Here is a 20,987-nt window from a genome sequence, read left to right as displayed (position 1 = left end):
TTGGTTTGAGATGAGATGTTTTTGGTTTTTACCTACTAAAAATGTCAAGAAACAATCATGATTTGTATTCATTGTAGGTGATTGAACTGCACACTAGTGTACCTGAGTCCTTTGCATGATAGAGCATGTGTCCTGTTTTCCTTTTTCTCTTTGTAACCCTAATGTATCCCTGTTTTTGTCTTCTTAGCTTCTGGAAATCCTTCACCTAACTGGAATAAATGTTCATGATGGATCTCAGATAACATGTTTAACTGGCATTACTCTGCACTGTTTGTCTTCATATTAACTTGTTTTCATTTAAATTGCAGCATTCGGTTACAAACCTTAATCAAGTATTAATTCATTATGAGGAACAACCTTAGGCCTGTTTTCATGCATGCCTGAACTAACTTCATCTTGGTGTGAATATCTCCAAAATGTCTTTTTATTTCACTATAAAACTACAAATAGGTCAATATATCAGGACATGGGATCATTGTTACAGTGCACCTGGATGCAAAATATCAAATGTTAGTTGGTCATTGTAGGAGTGTTCTGGGTTCAAGTTTAGCTCCTTCAGAGTTTGTTGCATAACATCATTTTGAATAGTTTTCAGTGATGCACTTGCTATAGAAGAAAACAAGTTTACATGTATTTTTGTTGAGCTATAAAGTTGTTAAAATTTTAAAACTATTTTTTTAGATGGATGAACTTTTGATCTTGTGTTTCAAATCTTAAGTTACTACATAAAAGGGATACTTCATGTATAATTAATGTCAAGTTGTTTTCTGATACCATCGACCGTATCTTGCTGAATCTACAAAGTTTACCCGTTTTTATTAGCATTACAAATTAAAAAGCTGAGAAGTTGAGCATTTGTGCTCACTTTAGCAAACGGGTCAATGACAAAATAAGCTTCTAAAGTCAAAAAAGGGGATTTCTAAAAAAACCTTAACAAATGGACATACTTTTGTAAGGATGTAAAGTTTTTAGACAGGTTTTGCAGTTGCAGTTGTACCACCCTTACATTTAAGAACATGCGACTGATATTTGTGACATTTGTTTATAGGAAAGGTTTTGAATATAAAATAATGCCGTCTTATTTAGAATTGTCTATATTTTAAACATAATTTATAAAAGTTGTTTTAATCTGTTTGTTTGGACAGTTAAACGGTCTGCCATTTTGCAAGGTTGAAATACCAAAATATAATTTAATATTTATTATTATTAACTACATAGGTTTTAGAGAATAATCTGACGCATGTCATGAATATATTAAGTTATTTTAAAAGGAAATAATAAAAAAATATGCATGTCATGTCATTGACCTAAATATAATGTGTCAGTCTTGTACGTCCTCACAACGTAACTGTGTTAACTGGGTATACAGTCATAATAATTTATAGAGTATATTGTATTGAAATGTTTACTGCTTGTTCTTCTGTTGCAAGTGCCGTACTATGCTAACATTTATCTGTTGTTGTTAAGCAACATTGTTTTCTGTTGTAAAAGCTATCACAAACGCTATCGATAGAGCTACTATTGAACCTCAAACATTGCTTCAAATCTCTCTAGGTTAACACTTGAGATCCTATGACCTCTACTTTAAATGCATCCCATTTGACATGTTTTGTATATTTGGCGGTATTTACCCAGTGTCCTGTTAATTCCTAATAGGGTCTCTTGTCAAGCCGCTCTTTATGATGATTAATGGGAGCAGAGCACTGTGCTTCTCCTGGGTTTCTTTAGTGACATAGGTAGACAGTTTACAACTCAAACAAGCTCCTACACGCACACATTTCCTCCCCCTTTGGCCCGATGATATTATTAAAAGCAGTAGCAAAAAATCTCGGATCAAAGCTTAGAGGATAATTAAGGGAGTGCTGTCATTAGTGGGCAAGTGGAGATAACAAGATCCCCCAGAGACTGCATTACAGTACAACTCTCGCTCCATCGTTGCCACCAAAACAGGACCAGGCTCTCATTACAGCCCTCCACATGCCCCTGTATCTCATGAGAGCCAAGCGTTTTCATTAATGTACCACATTTGGAAAGATGGGAGGCAGAAGTCATCATTATGTTGCCAAAAAGCCTCAGCAATGAGATGTCTCGACAGCCAAAAAATGAGAACTTCAGGAATGAAGTGATTCAACTGTAAAGCGTTGCATCTCGCCCTTTGATCATTAATTTCATTTTTTGTTTTTGTGCATGGTTTTGCACAAGCTTTGATATACTGTTTAATAGCCCTTTAAATTCCCCCGCCAGGTCAACACTGTCAATTCATTCTTGACTAAAATTAGCAAATGATTTAATTAGCTAGCCTATTTCCATATTACATGTTTAAAGGCAATGACTACATTCTTTATATGAGTATCTGAAATAAAAGGATTACATCATCCCGTTGTCATAGTGAAGTCACCATTGTGTCTTTAAAATCCCTAAATGGAACAAAAAATACTTTTAAGGCTGTCAAATGATTCATCGTGATTAATCGCATCCACAATAATAGTTTATGTTTACATAATAACAATAATTTGTATGTATAAACACAAACACATACACATAAATGTATACATATACAGTATATCTAAGAAATATTCAGATATATTTACCAATAATTGAAAGGATGTATAAACGTTTATAAATATTTTTATTTTTATTGAATACATACATGTATGTGTTTATAAACACAAAGTTTTTTTCTGAATACGATTAATCACAATAATTAATTTGACCGCCCTATTTTACAAAATAGTTTTTTATAAACTAACCTTTTGGATGTAATTGTCTTACATCATCAGCAAATAGCTTTTCTGTTTCCTGTTTTAACCACACGTCTAACAAAATATAGTAAGGATTGCTCTTATAATAAAAATAAATTGTTCCCTAAAAATAAGTTAATATAACAAATTCTTACCTTCGCTAATGAATGTGTCTTGTTTTAAAGATGCTTAGATATGTTTACTTGAAGACCAGACAAATATGCTGTAAACAAACCTGCTTAAATACAAATAGTAGTGGAGATGTTCACCTGGGGGCGTATCACAGAAAGTTTCTTATCTTAGGGATTTGATGCCTAAAATATAAGGATTTTTCACAAATTCGAATTACAGAAGCAAATCTTAACTTTATTCGGGATTCCTATCCTATCTTACAAAATCGTATCTTATCTCAAGTTTAGAAACCCTAAAGTTAGGACAACTGTTCGTTTAGAGGGTTATTTGTCACTTTCCTATCTATAGTTACAATTGTATAATGCACTTAGAAAGTGTTTGTCCTAAATGAGGTCCTAACTGAAATTACCATGGTTACCAAACAGATAGGATCAGATTTTCAAGTTACAAACTTTCTGTAATACTTTTGGGTTAGAGGCACATTTTGAATGTGAGCAGTCAATCAGTGTTGTTGTCCCTAACACCACTTTTCTGGCCTTTTTCTCCCTAGGGGAACCCAATCCTCCCAAACTCGAGGCTACACCACAATCCTCAGGCAACGAGATAAAGGTCCACCTGATCAAGCAGGACGATGGGGGCTCTCCCATTAAACAGTATCTTGTGCGCTACAAACCTGTGAGTATGATGGGACATGAGCTAACATACTTAACCCATCTGAACGGCTGAATTATTTAGATCACTATGCATTGGTTCCGTTATAACTAGTCTGCACCTGTGTATCTGCAGAAGCATCGCATGGACTGGAAACCAGAGACCAGCCTGCCCAATGGCAGTGAGTTCGTTGTGCTGAGGGGCCTGGAATGGAACACGGACTATGACATCTCCGTTGTGGCCGAAAACCTGCGGGGCAGATCTGTACCTAGATTCCTCTCCTTCAGGACCTCGCCAGAGCCCACCGCCATTCCAGGTACCATTCCGAACCTGAACCCGCAGCCCATGCCAACCTTTTGCAGCCAACAAGCCCGATCCTCTCCTTCACCCTAACCGCCATCATACTCCAGGTCTTGTTGTGGGTTACCTTGGCCACCCTTGTGTCTTAACAGGTTGTGGCCTGGCCTCCCCTAGAGAGTGGTTTGACACAACCTAAGAGTAATAAAAGAACGATAGAGTGACCGATGTCTATGAGAGATGGCCATGGGTTAAGCCTAGAGATCTGGTATCAGCTCAGGAGCACGGAGAACCTCTCCAGAGTTTTAACCCCTCTGACAGCTTCCCTCTCGAGTCTTGCAGTCACCGATATTACTTGTCTCAGAGCAATTGCAGATGATATCATAGGAGATTTTTTATTTGGGAGGCAAATAGCCACAGCAGGTCTGTTATCCATCCCCAACATCTACTATAATACCACCTAAACCACGGGCTTGCTTGGTTTGTGCTCCGTTGGCAGGGTCACACTTTTTTCATTTCCTGAGAGCTGTTTCCCCACTGATATAGCCTGGGCATTAGATCATCTCTCAATCTCTCTCTTATTATCTCTCTCGCTCTTGCTCCTCTCTGTGTTTTGAGGCTGGACTGAGGCTAAGTTCAGGCTCATTGCAACAGAGAATATAAATTGGCCTGACTATCTGCCCGTTCTCAGTGGGGATGCATCCTCTGGTTTTGCATGATGGCGCCTCAACAGGATTAATGGTTTAATGCTTTACTGAGGACCTAACAGGCATCTGCCGGTGCATGGCCAAGAGACTTGCTTTTTTCTCATCCGCTTAGTGGGAAGCAGCCATATAGCAGTGGGAGCTTTGGATATCATAGCACTTACGCAGGGCAAATATTTTCTTGTTCATCCTTTTCTCTCTGTGTCCGTGGAACGTTGCCATGTTTACACATGGCAGTGCCGGAGCTGTTAACCTCAATATGTAACTTCTGGATGTTCGATAAAACAACCGGCTGTATTTTTAGCTGAACATCTGCATTGCCTCAGCCAGAACAGCTGCGTTCGTAAAACAGCAATTCGCACATCTATCTTGGTTTATATTTGGGCCAAGCAGGTTAGAATCGTGCAGGTCCGGAACACGTAGTTCGAAAGCTTTATTCTGGAGGAGCACATTTTCCTTCCTTGCATAAGAAGGACACTTGGCAGACAGTGAAGGCGACACATTGAGAGTTTGGCAGGGATTAAAATAGGAGACCAAGCATGGCAAAGGGTTGAGCTGGCCGTGAAACCAATGCTGGAGCTCAACTTCCTGTAATCCAAATCTCCCCAGCTACAGTTGACATGGAGTTAAGACAATGCAAGTTAACTTTGTGCAGTTTAAGTAACATTGTAAACTTATTTAGTCACCCAGTCCATCGTTTACACTGTAATGCATCACAACCTGTTTGTTTCACCTTGTATTCTGACCGTGCAACATTTCCCTGGTGTTAAGAAAGGCAGTTTAGTAAGATTTGTTTATTAATATATTCAGGTGATTTCGTAGAGCTGAAGGGTGTAATTTTTCCAATGGTAAATACTTCATCCCAGCTAAATATGCATAGACAACTGACATTTGTAGGCTGATTTTCCTGAAATGACTCTCAGAACAATGCTCTTGTTATTTGAGAATATTAACCAGCCCAACATAGTAGCATTGGCATAAATCTGGGGTAGAACTGTCGGTATCTGACCAGTGACAAAGATTTTTTCATTTATCAGATAACGCCATTGTCACACAAATTGCAAACTTCAGCTTTAAATTTCTTAAATCGTATCTGTCCTTTCCAAAACCTGGGATATCCAAAGTTGCGGTTTTTCAGGAAATGTAAAAAAACACTGTACTTTTAAATGATTAAATACTGAGAAGTATTTAACAAAGTTGACAAGCACTTTTCAATTCTTTTGCAACACAAATATGGAGATACAAGGTTTTAGAAGGATAGCAGCAAAACGTGATAATGTCAGTTATTAGACTGCAGAAATAAAAAACAATACATGCAATTGGCTATAAAGCATCTTAATTTACAATGTAAAAAACCAGGAAAGTTGCCCGATCCATTTTTTCAATGGTGTGTGTTTTTTGGTGTCTTATCATTACATACTTCCCATCATCTGGCTGTTGTTCGTCCTTTCATTCTCGACTTGCTGTGCTCTCCGTGTTATATGCTGTGCTTTTAACACGCTACGGCCTTCTAACTTTGTTTTTAACTAACTTGCTCGAACGTTCCTTTGCTATTCTTTTCTAATCTTGAGTAACCTTTCGAACATATTTTTTTCTGTATTTGACCTATTTTCTCTCTTTTTCTCTCCCTCTCTCCCAATGTCTCTTTTCCTCTCCCTTCCTCTTTACATTCTCTTCCTGTCTCCATCTGTGAATTCGGACATCACCGCATTTTCAAACACGCATTCGTTTGTTTTCCGTTTTTTGCCCGTTTTCTCCTTCCGTGCACTGTCCCCATGTTCTTCGGGTGTCTGTCGGTGTGGGATATGTGGTGTCAGCAACCCTTGGCTGCTCCTCTGTGGCGTGTGCTCTGGTCACTCTCATGTTCTCCATGCTGACTGTACTCGTGCTGTCATAAACTGGGGCTCGCCAGCGGAGAGGAGCGCCTGTCCTAAGCCCCGCCCACTCTTCAGCCACATCCTTCAGTTTTCTACGCCATCTGATTCTCTTGCTGGCTTAACAAACAAACAAAATAATATCAGTCATTGGAATTAAGCGGAGTGTTCAGTGCTTGTACCATTCTGTTTTATTTTTCGTTGTTGAATTTTTTTTCTAGTTTTCGTAATAATTTTCTGTAAAAACGAAGGCAGTGCGTTTGAGAAGGTATTTTTTTAAACCATTGGGCTTTGGAGAATGTTGTAGAAAATATTTTCCCTGTTAAAACGTCGGGTCTCAGGCCGTCCGTAATATAATTGTTCATGAGCCCAGTTAGCAGAGACGTTTGTCCCTTTCACAATTTTTTTTTAATTCTTGTGTCATTCTTAAGCTGTTTGTTATTAAATCCTCTGTTTTACAGGGACAGACACCCAGGTTTGTGTGCAGACATTTTTCTGACAAAATGTACATAATTTTAGAAGATTCCGAAAATATATACTTTCTTTAAAGGACTTTTCTTTCATTTTTCTCTGCTTCTTACTTGAAAAGGAAACTAATGCAACTGCTGTTAAACTCACTCATGTCATTTTCAACAGTGTAATTTAATTATGTTCTGTAATACATTTATTTGTATACACATACCAGTGTGGTCTCATTGTAGGATTTAAGCAAATACGGTTAAATAGATTAAATGTTTATTTCTGTGTGTTTATAACAAACACAGCGTGGTTTTGAGTCGAAATCTGCCACCAGCTTTCGGCTTCGAGTTGCATGGGACTGTACCGTGCGACCATAGTATGTGTTCGTCCCATGATGTCATGGTGCTCAACGCTGGTAAAGAGGGACCCACCAATCCTGTACTTCTAGGAGACAGGAATGTTCTGCTGTACTTTTCAAACGACCGTCTCCGTTCCTAATTCCTTAAGGCCATTTTTTCTTGCTTAGACAGGATATAACACTTTAAATGACACCCCCCAGACTGAATTTTAATGCGCAACCCCAGAGGCGATCTAGTGTGCATGACACAGCCTCCGTTATAACCACATCAATCAATTCTGAACATTGGTGACGGGCTTTTACAGGCATGGAACTTCGATTTTTACCTTCGCACAGGTGCCCGTATAAATGTGGGTGGTGTTACGAGGTCGCGTATGCCATCGAAAAGAAAATATCGGATCGTGATTATTATGCAAGACTTAAGCGGACGTTTACTGGGTGGGTGTTAGATAAAGTGCAACTAATGTAATTAAGTGTCTTATGATATAAAGGCTCAGATTATATGGGTACAATGCAGAGCTATGGAAAAAATGAGGTTTTGTTTGTTAAAAAAATGGAGTAGCATTTGTTTCCCATTTTGGAATGGATTCTCGTGGTAATAAAGTGATGCGCTCTGGAGCTTTGGTTCCTGGAAACGCATGTGCCAATAAGCTTGTCGGGCTCATCATTCATATGTCGGTGCGTCTGTGTCTTTAATCATTATGTTCATGTTGGATGACACTTGATCAGAAAAGCAGCACCCAGCTTGGCCTGTCTGGGATTTGTAATGCCGTCCTGGGTGGATTACCAGCTTCATTCATCGTACCGGAGTCAAAACAATTTCGAAAATCCAAATTTGGCAGCGGCACACGCACCATGCGTTCGCACTTATCACAGAGAGTGCCTGCGAGGAAGAGGAAGGAGGAAGACTGTGCCAAATCGGCGAGGTGACTGAATAACTCGAGAGCCCTCCAAACAGACTGGGGATTTATGACTGCGCTACTAAGGTTGAAAACAGGCTTTTATCAGCTCCTTAATGAGCTTAATAAGTCACATTCAACAGATGCCTGCGCAACATTGATGATCATTAGGATTTGTGCAGTTAAATTTTGATCCTGGAGATTCTTTCGTTTTTATTTGAATGTATTTATGAATGTAATGTGGCTTATGATGGGCTTGTGCATATTTGTGGTGTCCTCAGTCAATCGGTGTTGCCAGGACATTGTTGTGACATCATCTAGCTTAATGGGTCACATGGGATTGACAGCTCAGGCGACTGGATCAAACTAATAAATTGTGATGTGAAGTTGCCATTACCAAAGCTGCCAGCATGCAAGTTGCGTATCTCCCGGGGTGCATGAGCAAACGAAACCGCAAGCCAAACAGATGCTTCCAGGTATTATAGACCTCCTTCATTCAGTCGGAACATGATTTAAAAATTTACACTCAAATACACAATGCACGGTATCTTTAAAACCTATTTTTTTGTGTTCATGTTGTATTAAAGTTCGGCATATGTGTCTGCGTGTCTGTAAGACGGTTCAAGCCCTTTGCTGAGTCAGCAGAGCGATGTGTTATTTGGTCAGTGAGGGAGTTCCATCACACCGCCTTTGTGCTCAGATATGTGCGGTGATTTATTGCACTTGTTAAAATGCAGACTGAAGCTCAGGAAAACAAGTGGCGGCCCACTGCACGCCCAGAGCTAGAAGTGCTCCCAGCCATTCCCCACTGGGCAGTAGATTAAATCTGTCAACTCAACCTCACCTTACCCAGCCTGCTCTGTTCTCCCATTCACCTTTAAAGAATAAGAGAGATGCTGTGTCTGAAACCTTTAGAAATGTAGCAAAATTTAATAAAAATTTGTATTTTATATTCTGTATTATAATTTTATAATAATCATTAATAATAATATATTACTATTATTGTTATTATACTCCTGGCAGTATGTATCCTGTGCGGCCTAAATGTAATAATAGATCCAGATCTAGAATGTATTTGTTTCTAACTCTGTCTACTTTCTACACTTTTGAACACTTTTGGGAGAGAGCAAGACGCTGGACTGTCTGGATTTCCTAGAAGTCTACGGTGCCAGACCTTGATTAAAGTTTATTTTTTATGTTTCTCGTCTGTACAGTTCTGTGTGTAAGGAAAGACCGCTGTAGCGCACAATGTTCTGAGAGCGGTACGCCGTGTGCTTTTCTTATTGATGTTCGAGTGGAGCTACAGGTTTTGATGAGCGTCTCAAATAGGATCCTTTCATGGTAGAGTTTTGTCTAATGCATTCTCCCTGCTGGTTTCTAAGTGCATCCATATTTCATGATCCCATTGATAAGTATCGATGTATTTAAGACCTCTATGTGGCTACTACATTAATGATGAAGGTTTAGAAGGGCGTTTTATTAGACACTTGCCTAGAAAGATAAAATGAAGAATCCAGAAGGTCTAATTTGAAATTTAGTTAGTGTCCACCTACAAAACAGCACTAGGAAAGTTGCGGATGGAGTGTTGAAGATTACAATACACCAAGTAACCACACAGTACACCAAGGCTCCAAGTGCCTGGTTTTGTTTTTCCTTTTCCCCTCTCTCACCTTTCCCACCAAGCCTCTAAGCTCACCCAGCAGCCATCCCATGCTGCCCTGCGCCCTCGCTCTGGTCGTCTTTCCGGTGGGGGTTGACCCCACTATCCTTACCAGTCCTGCCCGCTGTCCTAATCTGGACTCATTCCCTGTTCCTGCCCATTTATGTGTTCTTTTGAATTGTCAATAAATATTCTCCACAAACTGAATCAGTGTTTCATTCTGACAATAAGATTTGTTAATAAAATTTTCAAGCACGTTTCAGTCAATATGCTTCTCTAGATTTAGTTGAATTTCCTAAATACAGTATCTGACAAGAAAAGTACTTTTGTCATGTACTCCGGTTATCTGTTGGTCTACCTTTGTAAAAGCAAACTCTTCTAGTCATCTTTATAGCATCTTAGTGTTTTGTTTTTAAACAATTCAATACTATTCCAGCAGAGACCGATTTGATGTCATTGATTCAGGTTTACTCATAAAACATGACTTAATAAACATCAGCTGTATGTTGTGAGCATGTTGGTGAATGCATCTCAGCATTTTCATACTGTAGTGTTTCATTCCTGGTAAGTAGTCTGTGTTTTCATGTACTGACAACAGTTCTGCTTTTCTTGTGTGCATTTTTACATTATTTCCATGTGAGAAATGATTTGCTAGAGGATGGGATATTTTTCTGTTTGACGACGGCTGTTTTTAAGAGCCTGTGTTTAAAAACCTGTGTTTTGGTGTGTTTGTGTTGGCATACTGCTTTAACAAACCATTTATTTAATAATAATGCAAACTGTGAAAGTCGAAAGTAATCTCTGGATCAAGTTGATGCTAAAAGGTTCACATGCGTATGTGCTTCATAGGACTGTGGCTACTTACCTGAGCATTAAAATAAATACATACAAATTTATTTTTGCAGAAATGCATTTGAATTGAATTCATTTGATTTACTTAAATTTTAATTGTTTGTATAAAGTGTTGCTCAATGCTGGTATTAAATGTTTATACTTTTTATGTCATGTATATGTTAATAATATTAAGTTCATATTACATTATTTTTATTTATTAATAGATTTGTATATAGATTTAAAAATAATATTGAATTTGATTTTTAAAAAATTTAAATAAATGAGTATTAAATCACATATTTATTTTTGCTTTGCCATAAAAGTGACCAAAATATAAACTGTCCAAAATCTCTATTGAATGAATAAATAAAAATTAATATTTTGTAAAATAAATAATCTTTAACTCATCTTACATTAGGACTGTAATAAAAGTTCTGTTTTGACAAAGTCTCTCTTCTTTTTCTGCTGCCAAAGAAACCAGCTCAGGTTTGGGCACCGGAGCCATCGTGGGCATCCTCATTGTAGTCTTCATCCTGCTTCTCATCAGCGTGGACGTCACGTGCTACTTTCTTAACAAGTGCGGCCTTCTCATGTGCATCGCCATCAACTTCTGTGGCAAGTCAGGTCCATCTACCAAGGGCAAAGATATCGAGGAGGGAAACGCAGCCTTCACGTGAGCCTCTCTTTTCCTTCTCTTGTCAATGTTACCATCCGTCAGTGCTTTTCCAGCTTTATCAGCTCTACAGGACAGCTGGAGGCAGGTCTGATTGTACCATATTTGAATCTATGAATGAGAATGATGTGAATATTTGCTCATGGCAGCTGTGTGAAGATAACAGGAGGGGAGGGATAGTCCAGGGGGGTTTACAATGTGATGAAAACAGGCTGATGTCTCTTCTTGCCCTGTTGTTTGGAATGCAATATCATAAAATATTGTTTTTTGGAAAATAACAATATAGCTTTATATTAAAAATCTAATTTTTGGACTAGTTCTACTGGATTTTTACTTTAGGGCTCACTAATAATGATTGTGTCTGTTGGATTGGTGAAGTCAGCTGTTTTCTGTTTCAGCTTCTTCACAATTATGAAAGACATTTGTATTAGTTTATTTTAATTGGCTATTTTAGGATATTTGTATATGTAAGAATGCTATAGTTTTGATTATAAATATATATTGTTTTGATGTTTTAAAAATATTTACAAAACATTTACCTCATGGCATCTAAAAAGTCACAGTTAAAATATGCTTTGCTAAAAAATTATTTGAAACATAACTGGGCAATTCCAGGGTTGTGGATTTTCAGTCAAAACGAGAATTTATTTATTACCAATCTACTCTATTATATCATCTGTTTATATTTCACTAAGCATCTGATGGGCAGAAAAATATCAGTCGTACAAGTTTATTTCAAAAGAAAAAAATAATGTATGAGACAAAAAAGGGAACGGCTCTTCAAAGACCACAAAAAAAGTTATTTTAATTTTCATGTCCCCATTTATGAGGAATATGGAGGGTTATATTTGTGACCATTCACTTACCTGACCATGGAAAACTATGCTTTAAAAACAGGAAAACATGCTTTGATTTTCATCTAGCATGTCATTTAAACAACAAACTATATACGTTTGACCTATCATGATGAAAACCGTTAGTAAAAAACTAGATTTTTTCATCTTGAGGTTGACAATTGCATAGAATTGTCATACCTTGTTTATTTTCATTTGCACATTAAAAACATTGAATTTATATAAACCAGCTAGATTATCTTAATTTTACATTTAATTCAATAAAATTCAACAGCAATTCTCACAAAAAAAGCCCCATCGCATTCATCCACAGCAAAATCCATTTTCAAGTCTTTAGCCTTTATTGCTGTGTTTTGCATCTTAAAAGCTCTCTTTGTCCACTTTTACAGAAAGGACGATTCTAAAGAGCCCATTGTGGAAGTAAGAACCGAAGATGAGCGGACGCCAAACCACGAGGGAGGAGGTCCAACTGAACCCAATGAGACCACCCCTCTGACTGACCCTGAGTGAGTCTCCAAACCTCACACGCAAAGCTGCAAAATAATTCTTACACAGACAAAACAGCTCACCTGTGATTCAACAAGAGTCAGGTCACATTATGATAATTATTTCTGTAGGATAGAAAGGTCTCGACCTGAAGCAGTGGCTGCTGTTAGTGCCTGAAACACATTAGCTGCTGGTCGGCTGTTAATTCATTGTTGTATTATATAAGCAGGTTTTAACAGCGTGTTATTTTTTATGCTGGGCTGCTTGATAATGCAAATGATAAGTCAACCCACCTTAAATATCATTGTTTCTTTGTAGCTTATGTATTGGTTACCACCACCAACAGTAGATTATATCCCACTCCTGTAATGTTTTATTTATGTATAGCTTCTCTCTGTTGGAACATAAATACAGTAGATACCTCACACCCCTCACTTTTCTTCAGTTACCTAACATGATTGATCATTCTAGTGCATGTTTGTTTTACTTATACGTGTATATTTTGCTACGGCCTTCCTTTATTCCTCTCCCTCTCCTTTTCTTTGTGTGCAAATCTCTCGCTCCTCCCCCTCTCTCTCTCCTCCCCCTCTTCTCACAGGCATGCTGCCGATACCACAGCAACAGTAGTGGACTTGCTTCCCTCTGTAACCACTAACTCTGATCCCGGCACTGACAGTCCCGCTAGCGATTCCACCACCCTTACCTCGAGCACCGCCCCCGCCGCTGATCCCACACCAGCCCCTAAACCCGCCCCCCAATCCAGCACCCCCAAAACTAGCTTCACCTCTCCTACCTCCCCACAAGCTGCGCCCTCAGCCGTGGCCCCTCTGGTGGACCTGAGCGATACGCCCCCCAACCAGACCCCCAAACTGTCTGATTCAACCGCCCCGACCTCCGCAGATTTGGCCAAAGCAGATTCTACCAAGCTCCCTGTGGGCGAGCCAACTCAGAGCACTGGGCCAAAGAACCCACCTGAGCCTGCTTCCAGCAGCCCTGCCAATCCCCCCCAAAGTAAGGACTCTGTGGTGCAGGGAGGAGCCCAACAGAATGCAGATAGTGACCTTGCCAAGGATGGGTTTGACAAGCCCTCCAACGCACCGCCCGCGCCCAACCAGGACGAGTATGGCCACCTTCAGATGTTCAGTCATGTTTGTGTTTCTAAAACCATCTTCACCTGTTTGTCTGTGCTCTCCGTCGCCCCCTCCTTCTCTTCTTCCCCACACTCTCACTGTCTCACTCACTCACTCGGCTCGCTTTCTTCCAGCTGTTTGATATGATATCGGAATTCCATCAGGAATCTCACGCATCTTCAGTCGCGCCGTATTCCCTTTGGTATTCAAATGAAATTTGACATGGAGAGCTGAGCTGGCTTCCACCATGTTTATTTGCACCTCAGTAAGAATGGCAGCGCCACAAGACAAAGCCATTATAAATGCGCGAAATCGTTCTCGGAGTTTTGTTTTCGGGAGCCGGGATAATTGATTCCTCCATTATCTCTGGCAGGGCCTCGTGATGATTGGTTGTCACGAATGGCACGATGCCACGCCCGCTATGATTTATACTGATTGCTTTTCAAAGCTGAAGTAGACGGTGAGAAATAAATGAGCAGTCTTTATGTTTCTATTGATAATGGCTAATGTATGGCCATTGTAATAATAGCAAGACGGTAGATTAGGAGCGGTGGGGTTTCTGAGGTGGGTGAAATGTCTTCAGACAGGCCAAGATGTCCAGATCTCCATATTTTTATATGAAAAGTAGCAAAAAGACAGAGACTTCTGACCATCAGTTGCTCAGTGATACAGGAAGGGGGTTTCATTCAAAAGAGGAAATTCTTTCATCATTTACTCACCCCATGTCATTTAAAACTGTTCCACAGAAGAAAAGTCATATATAGGCATTGAACAACACCAGAGTGAATAAATGATGACAGAACTTTTATTTTTTAACTATTTAAATGTGTGAAATTGAAAACAACCCGTATACAAACCCAATTTATAGATGTCTGTGAGTCACTACGAATGAGATTGGATTCTCATGTAGTTTGGCCTCAAACTTGAAGATGTTCTACAGAGTCTGGCCTGTTTTTGCAAACTTTGGCAATTCCATCAAACTAGTTGTTCCCCAGTGTAGGCCATCTGACAGCAGATCTGAGCACATGCAGCTGAATCATACATGCCCCTGAGATTCAACAGAGATCAGATTTACTGCTAAATGTAGCAGCCGTGACACATTTATGACATTTCTCCATCCACGAATAAAACAAAATGCTGCTCTGTAAATGTGATAAATAATGAAATTATATATAACAGTTAATATGATGTGGAGTGCATCATTTCGGCATCTCCAATAAACCCAATGGGAATCCATTGGATCAGTAGCTACGATTACCACATTTCATCGTGTCAACATTCAGAGATGCCTAATGGAGCCAAAGCACTGTATAGAGAAAATCGTCTGTTAACAGCCAGCAGGGAATTAGGCGGAGCATAGCGTTTGTTAAATATTTACCAGAGATTTTGTGTTCCCTGCTTAGTTCGCACTGTCTGTGTATGACCCAGCCTTCTCAGTCGCCTCATGTCAGACCCGCTCTCTCTGTCAGCACAGTTGTTTAATTTACCCCAGGGAGGGCGTCTATTATTGGCTGCCACCTGTGCTCATTGGCTGTATGTGGCTTGAAGTATTTAAGACTACCTGAGTAGCTTTTCAGGGCTTAATCTTCACAGACCCTGCATGATAACAATACATTTGACTCAATTGGCCATCAAACTCTTAAAGGGATAGTTCACCCCAAAATCCTTTCACCTTTTACTCACCGTCGTGTTTTTGCAGCAAACCTGTATGACTTTCTTCTGCAGAACACAAAAGAAGATATTTTGAAGGATGTTGCTGACCAAACAACATTGGCCCGCATTGACTTCCATTGTATGATCACAAAACCACTGCAACATTTCTCAAAATATCTTCTCTTGTGTTCCACAGAACAAATAGAGTCATATACAAGTTTTGAACCACATGAGGATGAATAAATGATGACAATTTTTTTGAAAACTTGAAATGTGTTTAGACATGAGCATTTCATTGTGGCTGGAAACCGGAAAAAATCATTTTTGTTATATTAATTTTTATTTTATATATGTTTTGCGAATCCTATACACACAAAGATTTACTAAAATTGCACATAGATCAGAAACAAGAAATAGAACATGAAACACAAACAACCAAAAGCATTGTCACGGAACAGGTAGTGAAGAGAACCCAAATGCAGGCAGTAATTCGGGGTAACAGATTTTAATAAAGTAAAAAGAAAAACAAAAACCCACAAGGGGGTAAAATACAGGGGATAACAAAGACAGCAACAAAAGGATGAAAAACTCACGGCGGGTAACCAAAAGGCCGCTAACGCTGGGACACAGCGTAGGGACAAATCCTCAGAGCAGTTACACAGAGCACAGTTACCGACAAGTATGACAACAAACGAGCACAGGACAGAGAATACAAGGGATTTAAATAGGGAGACGAACAAAGGATATAACGATGGGCAGGTGTGGGTAATGAGACACAGGAGGAAAGCTATACTAGGAACGAGAGGGGCGGGGCCAAATGACTAGACTGGAGAGAACGCATATTATGTCCTGATTGACAATAATATGTTTCTCTCCACATAAAACACGTGGGTCCGTCATGATTCTGCCTCTAGACCAGAAAACCAAGACAAGAGAAGGCAGAATCATGACAAGCATTAACAAGAAATGTCTATATTTTTTGCTTTGTACATGTAACATCCACCAGAGTGCGCTCCAGTTTGATCCCTGCTGCACTAAAGCATCACTACGGATCAGCTTGTGCCAAATAAATAATGATTCTTTGTGTCTGCAGCAGAACCGGTGTGCCAAACACACTTGGCGGCTCTTCATCCAATCCAGTTACCCGATGAAATAGTTTTATTGCGATGAGGGTGATGATAGCCAGCTCCACTCTGGATAATATGCATCACTTATCATCAGTCAGGGACAAAGAGCTCAACCCTCTGACAGTGACACAGCAGCCGCTCTTGTGTCGTACCACTCAGATAGTGTAGATGGTTAACGTAAGACGCCCATGCTCCGCTGCACCCATTCTCTATCCCACAATGCTTCTCTGTGGCTGCAGAGATGGGTCTGCTGGTGGTCCTGCATTACAGCGTTGAATGATAGACTACCGCTGGGTGTCATAACTGTCTGGCCATGTTTGACGAATATAATAAACAGCTATTCTAAGCTGATAACACCCTGGGAGTGGGACATGTGTAGCCTACAAAAAATTGCCAAGTAAGAGAGAAATGTGTCCCTCTCAGGTTCCTCCCGCATGTTTAATTTTCACGCTTCATTATGCATTTATGAATGATTTGACACACCACTACAATACCAGTCAATTCCATTACATGATTTATCAGCGCTCAGACAGAATCTGCCTAGTGCGAAATTATTTAAGCAAACTTTCAGTATGTGCTTTGTCAGCTCCCTTGAGAACATATGTCTACGTGCATGTGAAATATTCAGTAATAGCCAGTTTGCAGTGGATGGTTTTCATTTATTTATGATTTATTATTTATTATTTTACTTTGCTTCAACCAAGCTCGAGAGAAAAGCCGCTCAGTGTATCAACAAACTATTACACAGCCAATAAGCGCAGAGGGAGAGGTTAACATTTCATGTTGTTTTATAAGGATTGTCTCAGGATTCTTCCCTGCGGACTCCGGTGCTGGTTACCGCACTGAAAATGATGTTTTCACTGACTCATACTTGCATGATCCATATACCTCTGTTTTCATGCACGCTCATGCTGACGAAAGAAATCTTTGTCAGGATGAGATAACCAAACTGTTACCTTATTAGCTCCACAGAAGTCTGTTGCCTCCAAGCTCTTGGAAAGGCAGATCGTGACTGATGAAGTTCACTTTTTAAGATTCTCTTTCTTTTTCCCCAGTGGTAAAATCGCTGTAGATGAAAAAAGCAAAGCCACGGAGGCGGAGGTAAAGAAAAACCAGACGGAGCTGAAGACGGTTCCCAACGAAGCCCCCCAAACGAACGGCAACGAGAGCAAAGCGTGATCCAGAAGCGCTCGCCAGTCGCAGGCAGACAGCACCACAACACCGCCACATCAAAACACACGTCTCCAATAAAAAAGGCTTTCTTCGCTGTCTTCTTTGAGTTTGCGAAAGAAAAAATATGTTTGTAGATGAATAGAGCACATAAAGAGCTCGTCACATGCCTTTATTTTCTACTTTATTTTACGTTCTGTATTACAGTTGAAACTCGGCTTTCTTGAAGATGAAGAGATTTTCTTTACCTCTAGCGCACTCTCCTTGACCTCTTTGAATAAGATAGCTGTCTTTCTAATGGGATCGGCATCTTTCGGTATCAGTTCGACGACTGAAAGGAATCTTTATTTGGAATGATGCCTTTACAGTCAGGCCACGAAAATATCTGTGCTGTTTCAGTTACGTCCCGTCTTATTACTTGCAGTATTGCCATCATTATCGTCTGCCGCATCTTATTATTTCCGAGATGTTTTGTGTTTAAATAATGTACAAAAGCGACCACCTTTTATTTGATGTCTCATGTTATTTTTGAGAGTTAGCGATAGATTGTTAGCATGCTTGTTTTGCATAATTATTATTTTTCTATGTCTTTTATTACAGCCAGAGCGTATACAGCGTTTATTGTGATATCTCTCTTAACACCCAGCTTAAGACATGAAAGGTTTCACACACTTATACCCCACAGATCGCCACTATTTTTTTTCTATTACAGTTTATGTTTATTTTGTTACTTTTCTGACTCCCAATGAATGTCCTTTAATGCTTAGCCTATTAACTTCAAGACTTCTTAAAGCCAATATACAGTTAATAGTTGAAAATATCTTGTTGTAAACACTTCCCGCAAGTCTTTTAAAAAAACATTTGAGCTCTCAGATAGAGATCAGACGAGCGACCCACTGCTAGGTTAGATGGTACATGCAGCTGTTGAACTTGTGGTCTATAAAAACATCAGGGGCGCGTGTAATGCTCACGGGACGTGCCATAACCCAGCGTCAGGAAGTCAAAGTTCTCACGTCTGTTGCTCTGTTGGTTTTTTCTCACTTTGTCAATAAACAGCTTACGGGAAACCATGCAGCGACTGCGCCGTTCGACACATACTCACGAAGGAGAATGTTTGTTGGTTATGCATAAATGGCCAAATTCATAAAATTATGTAATTATTATTTAAGCCATAGTACTCCTGTGTGGATAGTAGCATCATGAATATTCAGCCTGATGTTTTTGTACTGTTTTTCTTTAGGCTGCAAGCTTGTGCACTGTGAATGCTTGTGTGAATACAGTGTGTTGTTTGTAATAGAATATAAAAGAATATCCGTAGGTTGTGAAAGCTGTAGCTCTTAGTTGAAACCATGAAAACATTTATTATAAGACAAAAAATACAATTACGGCAACAGCAGAACTGAAATACAGACACAAAGGAGTTCGTGCCTTCAATGTGAACATCCTCTCATGCGAAGGGTCCGCGGGCTGTCAGTGACAATATGCCCCACGCTGAAAGATGGTCCAGATCTGTAAACAGTGAAAAATAATATTCAACATGTTATCACATGGTTTCTGGGTCTGTTCTATATGTTCAGGATCTCAACAACATGACTCTTAACTGATGCAAACCCTCTTATATGATGTAAGTTCCCAAGACCCGAGCAGACACTGTGTCTGTGCCCCCCAGCTCACCCGCATTAAGATTCAAAATCTCTTAAAGTTTGGTTAAATGCCTTTTCAGTCTATTTGGAAATCTGAAATAAGCATGTGATGTATTCTGAACTGGATGTTGTTATTTGTGTTGAGGTTAAAATTGAATTGCTTAATACCTGAAAATGTCAAACGCTTTATTCATTGTACATTTATTGTTCACTCTTGTCAAAACTTCTGTAAACATTGAGTGCTTTTACTTGCTGGGCCCTTTTATTAACTTTCATTAAACATGCTCAATAGTATACGAACATACACCACACACACACATGAATGAATGAAGTTTTATGACATTTCTATTCATTTGAATGTACTGTTAGTGCTCTGTTAAGCATAAGGTGTAAAAATGTGTGGTAATGTTATAAATGAAAGTTATTTTAAAGTGTTGGGTTAGATTCTGGTCTTTGAAAAAAAGAAGGCTTTTACAAACACTGTACCAGGAGGTGTACAAATGATCTGATTCGAACAATTCAGAAAAGCTCTCGATTCATTCAGCTTCCATTCAAAATTGGGACCAATTTTTCGTGTGCCGTTTTAAGGACATGAGTCCGTTTCAAAGTAATGATTGTTTCAAAAAGCATTTACAGGGCTCGTCTTTCGAGCAGTCTGATGTTAAGACCTCTGAGTCATTCACTCTCTCTCATCATCACTCTCATCCCAGGCCTTTATAAGACATCCATCACTCACAGCTGTATACAGATTTTTACAAAATCAAATGTCAGTTTCACCTCTTTCCCACTGTCACTGCTGTAAATACTAACCGAAAACATTTTGACTTCATTCTGTTGAAAATTATTATGTTCAATAAAATGAGGAAAAATGTGTGGCTGCACTGATTCCTTTCACATCAATGCTGGGTGGGATTTTGTGCTCATAATGTCAATTTTATTCATCCATCTGTTTTAAAATGGCTTTGTAAAGGGTCATCTTTGGTCAATGAAACTTTATCAGGACATAATGGTGCACAATCAACATTCCTCAATCTGTCAAAAGCTTCTCTCAAAGTGTTACGCAATACATAAATAATTCAAGGTCATTTACAGTGCATTCAAAGGCACTACTTACTGTACAATTGATATTTTTTATAAAAACATAGGAATATAAGACATGCATTGAAAAATAGATGAGAAAGAACAAAGAGAAGACAAACCTAGGCTAAATGGAGAAGAATAAGAGAAGTCATTTGAAATATCTTTATATAGGCCTATTATACAGTATATAAAAAATACAAAGATTGTTATTATATTCAGCCACCAAGAGTGTGTTAACTATACATTATTTTCTGTTCTATAAGAATATGTTTTTCTTGAAATGGAACTGTCCGCGTGGCCAAAACGTTGAGGGAATGTGTTATCACCACCAGATGGCGCTCAAAACACAATATTAACTTTAATGGAAGTCTGCAGATGATGTGGCGGAACCTTTGTTTTATTTGTTGTAAAAACACATGCAATTTTCCTTAAGTCGGGACTCTAAAAATTAAGTAAATAAATTAAAATCACAAAAAAGTAGAAAAAATGAAACGTGGGCTGAGAAGGCGTTGGGTTTACAACGGTTGTATTTTTGAATGTCTGTTTTAGTTCGATTTTATTA

At 39.1% G+C, this 20,987-nt stretch overlaps 1 protein-coding gene across 4 annotated transcripts in view; it reads left to right on the top strand.

Moving 5' to 3' along the window:
* Window positions 1–20,218, top strand: part of ncam1a (neural cell adhesion molecule 1a) — a 189,534-nt gene extending 169,316 nt beyond the window's left edge. For 3 of the 4 annotated variants that reach the window (XM_079487165.1, XM_079487164.1, XM_079487163.1), the window contains 5 exons: window positions 3,424–3,548; window positions 3,660–3,840; window positions 11,084–11,282; window positions 12,526–12,642; window positions 17,588–20,218. In XM_079487165.1, the coding sequence (XP_079343291.1) occupies window positions 3,424–3,548; window positions 3,660–3,840; window positions 11,084–11,282; window positions 12,526–12,642; window positions 17,588–17,711 (746 nt within the window). In that variant the 3' untranslated portion in view covers window positions 17,712–20,218. Of the gene's footprint in view, window positions 1–3,423; window positions 3,549–3,659; window positions 3,841–6,342; window positions 7,862–11,083; window positions 11,283–12,525; window positions 12,643–17,587 lie in introns of those variants that run through there. The other variant, XM_079487166.1, reaches the window with a different exon arrangement.
* Window positions 20,219–20,987: the final 769 nt, after the last annotated feature.

The sequence above is a fragment of the Barbatula barbatula genome, assembly GCF_947034865.1.
Source record: "Barbatula barbatula genome assembly, chromosome: 22".
Lineage (NCBI taxonomy): Eukaryota > Metazoa > Chordata > Actinopteri > Cypriniformes > Nemacheilidae > Barbatula > Barbatula barbatula.
The sequence above is the reverse complement of the archived record's forward strand: the minus strand, read 5'-3'. Positions and strand labels throughout refer to the sequence as shown.